General features: G+C 33.7%; 1 protein-coding gene across 1 annotated transcript in view; it reads left to right on the top strand.

Annotated features, from left to right (window-relative positions):
• Myo81F (unconventional myosin 81F) overlaps positions 1-14,284 on the top strand; it is a 189,983-nt gene that overhangs the window by 118,554 nt on the left and 57,145 nt on the right. Inside the window, exons 12-13 of the mRNA XM_075290991.1 lie at positions 39-282; positions 11,820-12,458. Of these exons, the coding sequence (XP_075147106.1) occupies positions 39-282; positions 11,820-12,458 (883 nt within the window). The remainder of the gene's footprint in view (positions 1-38; positions 283-11,819; positions 12,459-14,284) is intronic.

The following is a 14,284-nucleotide window of genomic DNA, read 5'->3' on the forward strand; positions in this document are numbered from 1 at the left end:
ATTAAACTTAATGTATAATATTTTTCTATTCATTTCAGAATTGTAAAAGAAGAAATGAGAGTTTTGTCACACATGGCCGAACAGATGTCTTTAATGCGTTACAACGCCTTATCACCAACGCTTAAATGTGACGAAAGTAATGGAAATTTGAATTATGAAGCCCTTGATTTAGACAATATATTTGCATTTCTAAGTGATGTTCCATCTAGCAATTCAGACAATGCGATATCTGCGCCTAATAGCTGTAACAATACTGTGACAATAGATGGCTCTGATCTTGCGGTGAGTAAATACAGTATTGGTCGCTTATGTACCCCTAAGCCTAATTAACTTTCACGCTTAATTGCTCAAATAATGTCCGAATCTTCCTTTATTTTTTATGTTTTAATACATGCTTAATTACTTCAAAATTACCCATTCTATTAATTGCTCAAAGAATTTTAACACCAAAATGAAAAGTCCTTAGATATGTCTTCGTATTACTGTAGGTAACGGATAGAACAAAGTCAGAAAAAATATGCAAAACATGTTCTTATATGCTTTTTTTCTTATAGGGAATTATTGTATATGGATATAAGAAAATAATTTATTTTTGGAATATATTTTATAAAAATTCGAGTTTGGAAAGAAAATTAAAAAAGTATACTATTCGAATATTTTTATTAAAGAAAATAAAATAAATTTTAAAAATCAAGTTATACCATTCAAAAGGTGCTTAGAGTGGTTTGTTAAATATTATGTTGTTCATCGTATTAGTTTATCCTAACCTATCGTATTAGTTTTTATTTAAACGAATGATTTATACATCTGATTATACAATAAGGATGTAATGTTACAGATTTTAAAACTATTAGACCCTATTCTTCCAGCAGAAAATATTGCATCCCCGGATGCTATAGTGTAAGGGAAACTATCATGACAATAGCTTTCACAGTTGCTTCCATCATGCATGATTCTTTTGGGCGATGTCCCACTTACGTTAAAACTATATTTCATGCATGCCGTATGCAATAAATTATTGCACAATAGTAAGTTAAAACCGTTTGTAGTTTATAAAGAAACTTGGTTTCAAATTTCAGATATTTTCATACATTCTTTTTGAGCATTCTAAATGCGCAAAATGCTAAAATATTTGCGTATTGCTTCCTACGCATGTGAATTTTTTTACTAGGCTGCTTTAAAAATTGCGTGTTTTCTGCTTAATTTACCTGTAGTGTCTCTACATTCTTGTTTTTCGATTCCTGTCCTAATATTTCATTTATTACGAAAAAGGATGTTTAATAAAAAATGAAAATGAAATGAAATGAAAAGGACCAATGACCAAATAAAATTTTCTTATAAGAGTTGTATTTTCAATAGGATTGTCATCAGGCTTAAAAATCAGTTACGACCGTACACGCAGAGAACAAACATGATTGTCACAATCATATTCGAAGAGCAATATGATTGCCTCATGTTGAATATAGTTCTTTTTTTTCTCAAATAATAAGCAAAATTGTATAAAACATTATAAATAACAGATATTTCTATAGGTCGAAATCCTATGTTGTTAGCACCTATATTACCTGTTTATTTTCATAATTCATTATGATTGTAAATATATAAATAAATAAATAAAATAAAACAGATATTTCAAGTTCTATTAAACTTAAAAATTAATAACATTTTCTTTTTTTTTTACGTAATCTCATTTGAAATAATAATATCAAATACTATTATGATGCTTAATTATGTATTTATAACAAGAATATTTTTGTTTATTTTCTAAATGGGAGATCTAAAACATGAAACATGGGAGCCACCGTGGTGCAATGGTTAGCATGCCCGCCTTGCATACACAAGGTCGTGGGTTCGATTCCTGCTACGACCGAACACCAAAAAGTTTTTCAGCGGTGGATTATCCCACCTCAGTAATGCTGGTGACATTTCTGAGGGTTACAAAGCTTCTCTAAGTGGTTTCACTGCAATGTGGAACGCCGTTCGGACTCGGCTATAAAACGGAGGTCCCTTGTCATTGAGCTTAACATGGAATCGGGCAGCACTCAGTGATAAGAGAGAAGTTCACCACTGTGGTATCACAATGGACTGAATAGTCTAAGTGAGCCTGATACATCGGGCTGCCACATAACCTAACCTAAAACATGAAGTCTTTTAAGCCTTTTAATCTCATCACTATCATCTAAGAGTGTTATAGCTAAGATATTTGGATGGTAGCTAAGTCTATTGAGGTACTTGGAACTATATCTGCTAATTTCCAGCATAACAGTTGGCATATTTAAATCATTGTGTATCGTAGAATTTCTAACATAAATACCATAGTGCTTTAACAATTGTTCTGAGGGTCTTTGATCGAAATCTTTGCAAAATTTCAATATTAGAGGTGCTGACTGTTTAAAATAGTTTTGTAGATCAAACCTTTATTCTCTAAACTTAGTTTAGACTTTTCTCCAAGTGGCCAATAGAGTTGTTTAATTTTCAGATTTAATTGTGTTCGTTTAGTTTTTATATGTGTTTGCCAATTCAGCTTTCTATCAATATGTATTCCAAAATATTTAACGCTGTTCGCTCTAGGTATAAATATGTCATTTAATGAAAGGCGTGAACAATCTCCCAATCTTAAGGTATAGGTTACGTGCGTGGATTTCTCAGCATTAACTTTTATATTCCATTTAGTTAGCCATTTCTGAATTTCTAAAAGTTCCGTTTGTACTAAACTTGAAGCTGCGGTACGTGAATTACTTGATGCTAAGAGAGTAGTATCATCTGCATATGTGGCTGTAGTAACATTATCGCTAGATGGCATATCTGATGTAAAAATCGTATATAGCAGTGGCCCTAACACGCTGCCTTGTGTGTACGCCAGCCCTTATTACACCTATATCAGGTTTCATATTGTTAATGTTAACGTAAAACTTTCTTTCATGAAGATACGATTTTAAAAGTATAAAATAAGGAGCTGGGAGCAATTTCTTTAGCTTATATAGAAGTCCTTCATGCCATACGCGGTCAAACGCCTGTTTTACGTCGAGGAAAACTGCCGAACAATATTGTTTGTTTTCGAGACTCTCTCGTATCTTCTTTACTACCCGATGACATTGTTCAGGAGTCCCATGACTTTGTCGGAATCCAAACTGATGTTCTGGTTTTCAATGATTCAATAATTGGAAGTAGTCTTCTTTGGAAGAGCCTTTCAAACAGTTTAGATAACGTTGGCAATAAACTTATGGGTCGATACGAACTCACCTCGTGTTCTGGTTTATTGGGCTTTAAATCAAAATTATTTTTGCATATTTCCATTGCATAGGGTAATATGACAGTCGCAATATGGCATTAAACAAAACCGTGGTGTAGATAATTGCTTTTCTTGAAGTGATTTTAAAGTTTTTCCATCTATGTTATCGTAGCCAGGAGATTTTTTATGGTTTAATTTCTTGAGCTCATTTTAAATTTCATGGTCCCGAAAGGGCTTAATGGGCTTGGACAATTGACAGGCGACATCCAAATATCCTGTGCTTTCCTCACTATCAGAATGGGAGCAAATTGCTTAGGTAATTTCCTAAGGATTTATTCTTTTCATTTTTAAGGCAATGATTAAGATTTCTAACCGCACGGTTAAACATGGTTTTGTGCAGAGTTTCCAAATGGAATTAATCGCTTGAAAAATGAAACAATTGAAGAGCTGGAACATAAAAAGGATAAGTCGTATAAGCCCATGACATACGTCGAAGGATTCTCAGAACGTTTTTTAAAATCGGACATATATAACAAGGACAAAATTCAAATTGCATCACGCACGTCAATAACAATAAAAGAATTATTCAGCAATACAAAGTCAAAAATAAAGAGTGAGGACAAGAGTAATATAGTGTACAAAATTAAATGTAATGGGGACAAGTCCAACATATGTCCAATGGCATATGTTGGCACTACAATGGCCAAGCTCAAGACAAGACTTTCGACGCATAAATCAGACCTAAAATCTACAGACAAGTCAAAAGAACAAAAAAACAGCACTGGCAGCTCACTGTACAACAACAGGACACAATTCAAATTTTACAGACGTTGAGATACTTTCTCAAGAGAATAATTATAGGCGAAGATACACTCTTGAGATGCTCAATATAATAGATCTCTCTCCTGACAAGAGAATGAATTTCAAAAAGGACACGGAAGAATGCGCGAGAACGTATCGACATATCATAAACAAGCATCGACACAAACGACATATCGACATATCATAAACAAGCATCGACACAAACGGTGACTTGCGAAACGAACAGCAGCACAAGAACTCAAGTTAGTTATTTTCAATAAATTATATCTTAAATAATAATTGTGATTTTTGTGAACATTAAATGTAATTTAATTTTTGTATTTTATGTAGATACAAAATCCCAGAAGATGGTTAGTGGCACTAACCGAAATATTGGAAATAAATATTAAAACAAATCAATAATCGATTGTTTCTATGACCTCAAGCCGAACAAAATTAATAATCAAAATTTTATTTGTATAGAAAAATTTTTCAAAATTTTATTTCTACAGAGAATGTTGTCGAAATTTTAATTCTATTAAAAATTGTGTCCAAATTTTACTTCTATAGAAAATGTTGTCAAAATTTTATTTCTATAGAAACTTTTGTCAAATTTTTATTTCTATAGAATATTTTGTCAAACTTAATTATATACGTATTTAATCGGCCTTTTTTAGTTTAATATATACCACGTAGGGACTACCTTGCAATTTAGAAGACGGTGTTAGAAAGTTTTAAGATACCTTGCCATTGGCAAGTGTTACCGCAACCCAAGTGATTTGATTGTGGATGACAGTCTTCAGTAGAAGTTTCTACGCAATCCATGGTGGAGGGTACATAAGCTTCGGCCTGGCCGAACTTACGGCCGTATATACTTTTTGCTTCACTTAAATAATGAAGATATCTAGGAGAATGGTCAGAACTGAGTTCATGTCCATCTTCAATTATCAGTTTGTTTTCTTGAATTTTTCTAGTAATGAAAAAGTCAATCAGATCGGGAGTTTTAGATACGTCTGTTGGCTTACCGGTTGATATTACTGTACATCCAGAACTCATGAGTGCACGATGTAGTTCTCTGCCCTTTGGTGTGGTCCATCTAGAACCCCATTGTATGTTCTTTGCATTGAAATCCCCTCCCATAATAAATATATGTTTATGTGAATTTGGCATGTCTTTGTATTGATCAAATTTTATATTATGTCGTGGTGGACTGTAAACAGTTGAAACTGAAACCAGCGTTTTATTTATGTCAATTGTTACAGTTATAACTTGAAAATAGTCTACAGATATTGTGTTTTCAACCCAATGTTTCATTGAAGTTTTAATAATAACAGCACTTCCTCCTCTTGCGGTGTTGGATGGAGTGCATATATTGTAGTCTTTAATTTTCACGAATGAATTTTTAACAAAATGTGTCTCGCTTATGAGACATATATCAATATTTTTTTCATATAAGTACATCTATGTGTTTTAAGATTCCACTGGTATTCCAATGTCTGCATCTATGTAAAGTGTATTGAAAAAAATCTCCTCTAACAAGCTTAATCGGTTGTCTAAGCTCTTGTCTGCGCCAATAAAATTCGTCCATTGTCACTAAAAAAATCCCTGGGGATACCTCTACGCGCCATAAAATTCCGTATTGCCATGATTCAAGAATTCGTCGTTAATGAATGGGCAACTTCATATGTACTACTCTAATCGTTAAGCAAGTGAACAGGCTTCCATATCTTTTCTCTTTATGACGATTGACAGTGAGTGTGAGTGGGCCGTTCTCCAGTTCTGTGTATGTAAATGAAACTTCATTAGAAGACAACCGAGCTTTAGAACGTTTTGCTGTTTGGGGTACTAAAGGCATATATTTTCTTATCTTACAGTGTTGGCAATTTCGGACAGTGGCTTTAAAGGTAGTCCTAAGTCTAGGAATCAAATATTTCGGACGAATTCATCTAAGAAAGGACACTTGTTGAATATTTCGCTAGTTTCAAGTATAGCCTTCTTTGCAACGAGACACAAAATTTCGGAAGAATATCTCTCATGTTAAGCTTGGCGATAAAGGCATATTTCTGCTTTGAGCAATTCCTATTGTAAAAATTCACCCTTTATTCTAATCTTTTCTCTAGAGTTTTTAACGAAGTGCATGTTATACGCCACTGCTCTCAACATGCGATTCCACTTCGAAAAACGAAATTCGTCCATCAGCTTCTGACTGGATCCTATTACTAATGTGGGTTGCGACATCTCCTCTGTGGTAACAAAACTGTTAGTTTCGCCACTTGTCTTCCGTATTAAGAATTGACTGTAATTCCGGTGCTCCGAATTTGTCCACCTCAGAACAGTCTTTGAATCTGACGAGCTTTATCAAAGCGGCCATTAATTCCAATCGTGGTACCGAAGTTATCTTAATGGGAGCCACTCCAGTTTTATACTCAACGAGGCTATATTTTATATTGCTATCATGTAGTAGTCGGAGATATCACACCGCAGCATAGCCATCCTTGCTGGCGTCAACAAACATATGGAGCTGCTCTTCAAGGTTGGCGTAATTAGGGGAAATATTTCGTAGGTAACATCGTGGGATTTTCATGGCTTCAATGGACGGTAACACATTGAGCCATTGGGCCCATTTAATCATAAGATTGTCAGGAATTTCTTGGTCCCAATCAATTCTTGCCCTCCAGATAATCTTGTGTCGTTCCGGAACGAACTAGTTCCAATGAACGGTTCACCAAATGGAACGACCGGTACTAGTTCCGTCACTTTCGTTCCTGTAGGTCCATTGTTCCTTTTCTTATTAATGTCTCATTCATAAAAAAAAAACTAATTCGCTTTAAAAATACATCGAGTACGGAATATTAATCAACTTTTATATTTCTTGATATAAACGTGCTTCTTCTTTCACTACTTGCTTGTGAAAGAAATTCAACAGTTGAATGATTGAATTTATTCAAAGGAACTAAATGGAACGACATAAAGACTGTAGTTCCTCTGAATGGTAGTAGACGATGATGGCAAATATTAAAACCGGTACGAATTATAAGAACGAGATGGAACGAAGGAACGATGTAAAGGAACTAGTTTCTTTCTAAAAAAGGAACGATAGGTCCGAATCACTACGGTGAACGGTTTTGCCCAAGACTACCTTCAGACTAGAGGTGTCACCATGAGTAATATTTTACTCACGCACACTCACGGCGGAAAAATCTTACTCACATACGATATTGTTTGGTAGGCCTCGCGCACACTCACGAAAAAAAATTTGTACTCACGCACGAAAATACCGTGAATTACGAAAATTGTTGTGACTCACGAATAATTTTATGAGTAATTTACCTTAGAGACGTGTCTGAAAACATGATTAAAATCGAGAGCATTATTAAACTCTTAACATCCCAGGTGCCACCAAAGTTGTAAATGAATTCAACACGTAAGCGTTTCATGTCCGTGGGCGGGATTATTTTCGTGAGCGTATTTTTACGAAATTCGTTACTCACGCACACTCACGAAAAAAATTTTCCGTTTAGTGAGAATTTTATTCGGATATTCTCTACAATTTTCCATAAGAGAAGGAGATAACTTAGACGTGATCAAATGATGATTCTATACAATTTTTCATAACTAAAACGTGCCAAAAAAAACTCCTAAAGCTTTTTCAACATATTTTCAATCGAACAAATTCAGACTTTTTTGTCAGACTTTTTTTTGTCAGGGCTGCAGATTGAATTTATAGCATCTTGGTTGTTACTTATCCAATTTCGTTTATTATATCCTGCCTCTCTGTGAATAAATTGAACCTCTTTTATAATCTCCTTTATAATCTCAAACGAATACGAAAGATAATCGAAATAGTAATCTTCCTTTATTATTTTGGAAATATCTCACAATATTTGTCAGCGTTTAAATTCTTCACATATTGTGAAATGTTGGGAGCGCATACTGCTCCAAAAATCATGACATCCATCAAATAAACCTGTGGTTCAATATTGGTATTGCAATCTCTCCACAAAAAAAAAAAAACGCTGCACCTCCCGATCCTCCGATCTAGTGGAACACTGAGTGCAACTGCTCTTTGGCGAAATGCGAATAGAACGGCAGACAATGAAACAAACATGTCATGTCCCTTCAGTAGGAATGAATTTAGTGAGACGCCCGACGACACAGCGGCAGCATCCCATACAACCCTTGACTTCTCTCACTTATTTTTGTATATTATTTTTATCTTTGTATAATTTTCTATAGCGTCTTATATACCTCATACAGTTTAGGGTCATTTTTTAGTTTTTTTCTCTAAGCAAACGACTCGCTTCCTGGCCATTAGCAAACTATCGGGAAAGTTTAGGGTGTCGAACTTCCACAAATAAGGTACTTCGTAGTGACCGTCTTTTCTTTGTTTAGTATATACGAGTTTTTCAAAAATATTTTTATTTTTCAATATAATCTCCTGAAACTTCAATACACTTAGTCCAACACTTTTCTAGCAATTCTATCCCTTGATTAAAATAGTTTTCCTCAAGGTCTTCAAAATAGTGGTTTATAACTGTAATTGCATCTTCATTTGAGGTAAAACGCTTGCCAGCAAGGAAGTTTTTTGGATTTGGGAACAAGTAAAAGTCACTGGGAGCTAAATCAGGAGAATAAGGTGGGTGGTCAAGCACTTTAATTCGTTGCCATTGTTAAAACACTCTTGTGCGCTGTACATTTAATTGATCCAAAAGGTTGCAATAGTACTCTGAATTTATTGTTTTACCCTTTTGCAGATAGTCAATCTACGTTGCCATAACCTTACCAGCCGATTATATTGTTTTTGCGTTCTTTGGGGCACTTCGTCCAGCTTCAGTCCATTGTTTGGATTGTCCTTTTGTCTCTGGAGTATAGTAGTGGATCGATGTCTCATCAACAGTTATGAAACGACGCTTAAAATCCATTTTATTTCGCTTAAAATGATCCAAACAAGCTTGAGAAATGTTCATTCTTATGCGTTTTTGATCGACTGTTAACAAATGCGGCACTCATCTTGCAGAAAGCTCTTTCATCTTTAGTTCTTCTTACAAAATTAAATGGACTCGATCATTTGAGATGCCCATGATATTAGCAATTTCACGCACTTTTATTCGTCGATCATGTAATACCATATCATGCTCTTTGGCTACAATTTGTGGTTCATCTTCAATGCTTGTACGACCACGTTTAAATTCAGCAACCCAATTTTTTACTGTTGCATATGAAGGAGCACTTTCACCTAACACATTCACCATATCAGAATAAATTTCTTGTCCCGATAAACCTTATTTATGTAAATATTTAATGACAGCACGCATTTCTAATTTTTCAGTGTAAAAAAATTGCGGATTCATCTTTTTTGAACACCTGTTTCTATATGAAGGAGCTGCCAGATCGAAACAAAGTTTAACATGTGTTCAAAACAGAGATGGAAGTTTCCAAAACACTTAACTTTATTCTTTTTATACCGCGCTTTTTCTGCTAGGCTAAGAAGTTTCCGAACTGCTCACGTAATTTTAGCAAGTTCATCGCGCGTTCATTATATTTTCCTACTATTGGGACTTTCAAACTTATGCTTAGGTTTTCCCAGTCTCATCTTTCACTGAAAAAAAGCATGCCCGGTTCCAAAGATTTTGTCTTTACTTTAAAAATTTTGGTATTGATTCCGAGCCAAAGAAGCGGAGAATACAAGTAAGGATACTTTTAAGACACAATTCTCTTTTAAACTTGGGTTTTGTGTACTTGCTTCTAGGAAGCAAATTTTAATTTTTTGCCTTTTCAGCTTTTTTTCTCTCTTTAAATTTAATGAAATTGTCTTTGAATTTGTTGTCTTTTTGCATCTTGACTACAAAACAAAAAATCGTTCAAATATAGGACATGTTTTTCAAAACTTTATTTTAAAGAAGTTTTTACTTGAAACATAGCATAATTTCTACTGGAAGTCAAGTCTAATTTTGGAAAATAAACTGGTTACTGGTCGTTAACTGGTTTTTAAAGGACTTTGATAGCATATGAAGAAAAAAATTTGAAAAAGCGAAAAATTAAAATTTGCTTCCTAGAAGCAAGTACACAAAATCGACATTTAAAAGATAATTATGTCTTAAAAGTATCCTTACTTGTATTCTCCACTTCTTTGGCTCGGAATCAATACCAATTTTTTGAAAGTAAAGACAAAATCTTTGGAACCGGGCATGCTTTTTTTAGTGTAAGAACTAAAAAGTCTCGTGGAAGAGAGAAAGATGTGAGGGAATATGCAATCAGGCAGAAATAAATTTTTTTAAGCACATTCTTCTTTGGAAAAAAATTCTTCCAAGCATATAACATTATTGGGCTCAAAATGCTTCCAAACATATAATATGTTCACATAAAACGAAAATTTTTATAGAATTCTTTTCGTTGCAAAAAAGTTAAAAAATATCACGAAAAAATGTACATGGTCTTTATGACTAAACATACGAAAAAAATTTTATGAATATACGAAAAACTTTTTATGAGTATACGAAATGTCTACGAAATATTCTACATTAACTTTTCTTCGTGAAAAGTTCGTTCTTTTAACGAAATTTTCCTCACATTTCATAATTTTTGTGAAGAAATTTGTTGTACGAAAGTATGAATATTATACGAAACAGTCTGCATTAAAAAATCTTCATAAAAAGTACGAAACATTTTCGTTGAAATTATGAAGAAGTTTCATTATAATTGAATTATTTCCGTTCGCGACATAAAATTGATATATTGTGCACATTATAAGTTAAGTCCGAAGGCATAATCGATACTGCTGCATTTTTATGGGATCGATAACACATTTACCGATTATGTAGTCATCGCCGACAAGTCGTATCGATCCGACACACTGTAAGATTCTTTACAAACACCGACATTCCGTCCGGAATAACTGATAGTCTGTAAAGCGCATGATAGTGTGTTTGAATGTGTTCCTTTATTCACTTTTTTTAATGAATGTCTAAGCAACTTTTGGGTGATTGGATGTTATGAATAAAAGTGAGACAACCGATCTGAAAATAATTCAAAAACATAAGGTATGAAGTAGTGATGACATTTTGCAATAAAAAGTATGAAACTGTGTCATAAAATGTACGAAACTATTTGATAAAAAGTAGGAAACTGGGATGATTTTGATTGACGAAGGATGTGTGCTGTTGGTACTTGGAGGAATATAATTTTTGGTGGCATGTCAACGTCAATTCCATCGATAATACAAATGTCTGCCGTCTTAAACCTTTTGGCCAGTGGAAGCTTTCATCATTAACTATTTTTGCTTAAAAAGTGGGAAAAAGATTTTTTGTATAAAATTAATTATTTTTTAAATACTTTATCTTACGTATGTTTCTCATTTGTTTATATTTAATGTACATGAAAAACTATTTTTATATTAAAACTATTTTCCGCCACCGTGACTCGAAGCTCATTTAACAATTACTCCAATAAAAGTTATTAGAAAGCGATGAAATCGTTTGTTTAGGATGACTTATAGTTGGCCACGTCCGACTTTAGAAGTTTTTTGTTTACCAATCTTTATGTAATGTACATGGTCGCTGTGCAAATTATTTTGCTCTTCGAATATTATCATAATAATCATATGGTTTCTCTGCGTAGCCATACAAAATTATTACTTCAGTGTTCAATCAAAGGCCTAACATCTTATTCTAAGCTTTTTGCACAAACAATCTATCTAGAACTAAGATCATACCTGAGATATAAACCTAACAAAGTTAACTAAAAATAAGAAGGAGTAAATTATTTAAGATTTTTATGTCTTTCGCAGATTGAATCAAGTGTTGAATCAAGCAATGGAATGCTCACATGTTCGGAACAAACTCCTGGACCACCATCACCACCCGACGGTCAAATTGACCGGATGGACAACAAACCGGAAAAACCAGAAGCGATTTACGAATGTATTAAGATTGATGGAATTCCACATGAAGATATAAACGACAACTCGAAAGGAGTGGCTTCGACATGTTCTTCATACAATACAAAACCTGCATTGGATAATGGCAGTACAGATACTGGAACACCAATATCAGATATAAATTTGGTCGAATCGAAACAACCAATGAAAGCTACACCTCATGTTCATAACGATAGAGAGCAGAGAAGGAAATACCGCGTTGAAAAGAAAATTATGGAAATGAACCTACGTAATATAGAGGCAAAGAAGGAATTACACAATAGTACCGCATATTATGATATAAAAGAGTTTGCAATCAACTACTTCAATGTGCATGAGAAGAGTATAGAAGGTTCTTCTACGGATACATTCACCAGAAACTCTCAAATCATACCCGAACAAATGTCTGTCGATGAAATGGTGACTTTTCTCAACAGCGACAAGATACCTACATCTCATATACATCTTTACGATCCGGAGAATGTAGTTATTGCACGCTCTATTTTTCGGGTAAGAAATACTCATAATACATGTTACTTGTTTCAACTTAAATTTAGGTCAGAACATATCTTTTCAAACCTCCTGTATATGATAACACCGAAAACCATACCAGCATGATGAGGTCCCATGGAACCCATAATATAAAAGGATTGTAGAGAGGTTATCGCTACGATATTTTTCGATTATTTACTGTATGTGGACTGTTGAATGAAGCACAAATTGCATATATAGATATTTGTTTGTGAATATAGAGTTTTATTTAATTTTAAATTGGATACAGCTCATGTTTAAAATTTTCATAAGTATTCTAGAGGACCTGATGTTTGTCGCAGCCGTAGTACCATGCAACAATATATAGTTTTGGTGAATGTTCTGAACAAACTGGATTTTGAAGAAAAACAATACGATTTTTTAGTGGCGTTCGTTTTGTTCGCAGTATTATTGGCATAGGGGTGGTCCAAATTGAGACACATTTTGCCAAATTCCAGGAGTCGATGGGTCTGGAACATATATAGAAATACAAAAAGTTAGATCGACCATGATTTCTATGAATAGTAATAACATTTTTGCAATTGTAGTTTCACTACCATATATATATCCATGGAAGATATAAAAGTATATACTACCAAGCAACGAAACCAATGGAAACTTCCAAAATGATAAATTCTTCTAAATAATGGTATTTTCTGAAAGGATGTTAGTGTTATTTATTGTTCCAAATACAAAAATCGCGATTACTTTACGCTGCTTTTTAAACTGTGCTGTAATACTGTAAATAGTGGTGGGTCCATTGGACCTTATCACACAGAAACGCACTAAACTGTTTCATACACCAATAAAAATCGATTTAATGATTCAATCACATACAAAATTATTCTTCGAAAAGCCCCACACACACATACAGTGTAAAACTGATGCTAAAATGAATTTATGTGTTTTGCAAAAATTGTATGAACTAAACCAGTTAAATTCCGACATAGCAATTCTCGATGTTACATTATATCGTCCTTTGTCCATAACTAAGAAGTTCAAAAGATCAACTTTCGAACTTCAACCACAATTTTGAAATCAATACCAATTTTTTCACTTCACTACTCGCGTTTTGGACCATACTACACGCAAAAAAATAATTCTTTCCTCACAAACGAATTTTTAGCCAAACAAAGTTCGTTTCTCATTTGCTTTTCGCTGTAAGGAAGTTTATTTGGAAGAAAAGTATATACTTTTGGTGACAAACGTTTTTTTTTTCTAGGATGTAAAAACAATTTCATAAAGACTAACTCAAAAAAAAAACAATCTTTTCTGGCTAATTGCATTTTCCCAAAAAATGTTATATCTGATTACATCCAATTTATTATACCCTAAACCACATAGTGGTCAGGATATAATAACTTTGATCTGCCAAAAATGTGCCTACCAGAAATATTGATTTTAGATAATATATATTTTAGATAAAATATATACCGTCCGTCTGTCCATGTATTTGTTGTTAGCAGGATTTTAGATACAATATATATCGTCCGTCTGTCCATGTATTTGTTGTTAGCAGGATTGGGATTGGTACCCCACAAACAATGTTTACTATTTCAGTAGGGGTGGTTTAGGGTATGATATAGTCGGCCCGACTTATATGGAATTGGATCTGATCAGATATCAAAAAGAGATAGAATTAAATATAGCAAAAAATATAGTCAAATATTAGATTACATCTGTTCATATCCGACGGTATCTAGCGCCATGCTTATACATATTCTTCATATCTGCTCAGATCTAATGTTTCATTTTTGAGATCCAATTGTATCAAATCTGATACATCAAGTTTTACCCGAGCAGCT

This window comes from Haematobia irritans, chromosome 1, assembly GCF_050003625.1.
Source record: "Haematobia irritans isolate KBUSLIRL chromosome 1, ASM5000362v1, whole genome shotgun sequence".
Lineage (NCBI taxonomy): Eukaryota > Metazoa > Arthropoda > Insecta > Diptera > Muscidae > Haematobia > Haematobia irritans.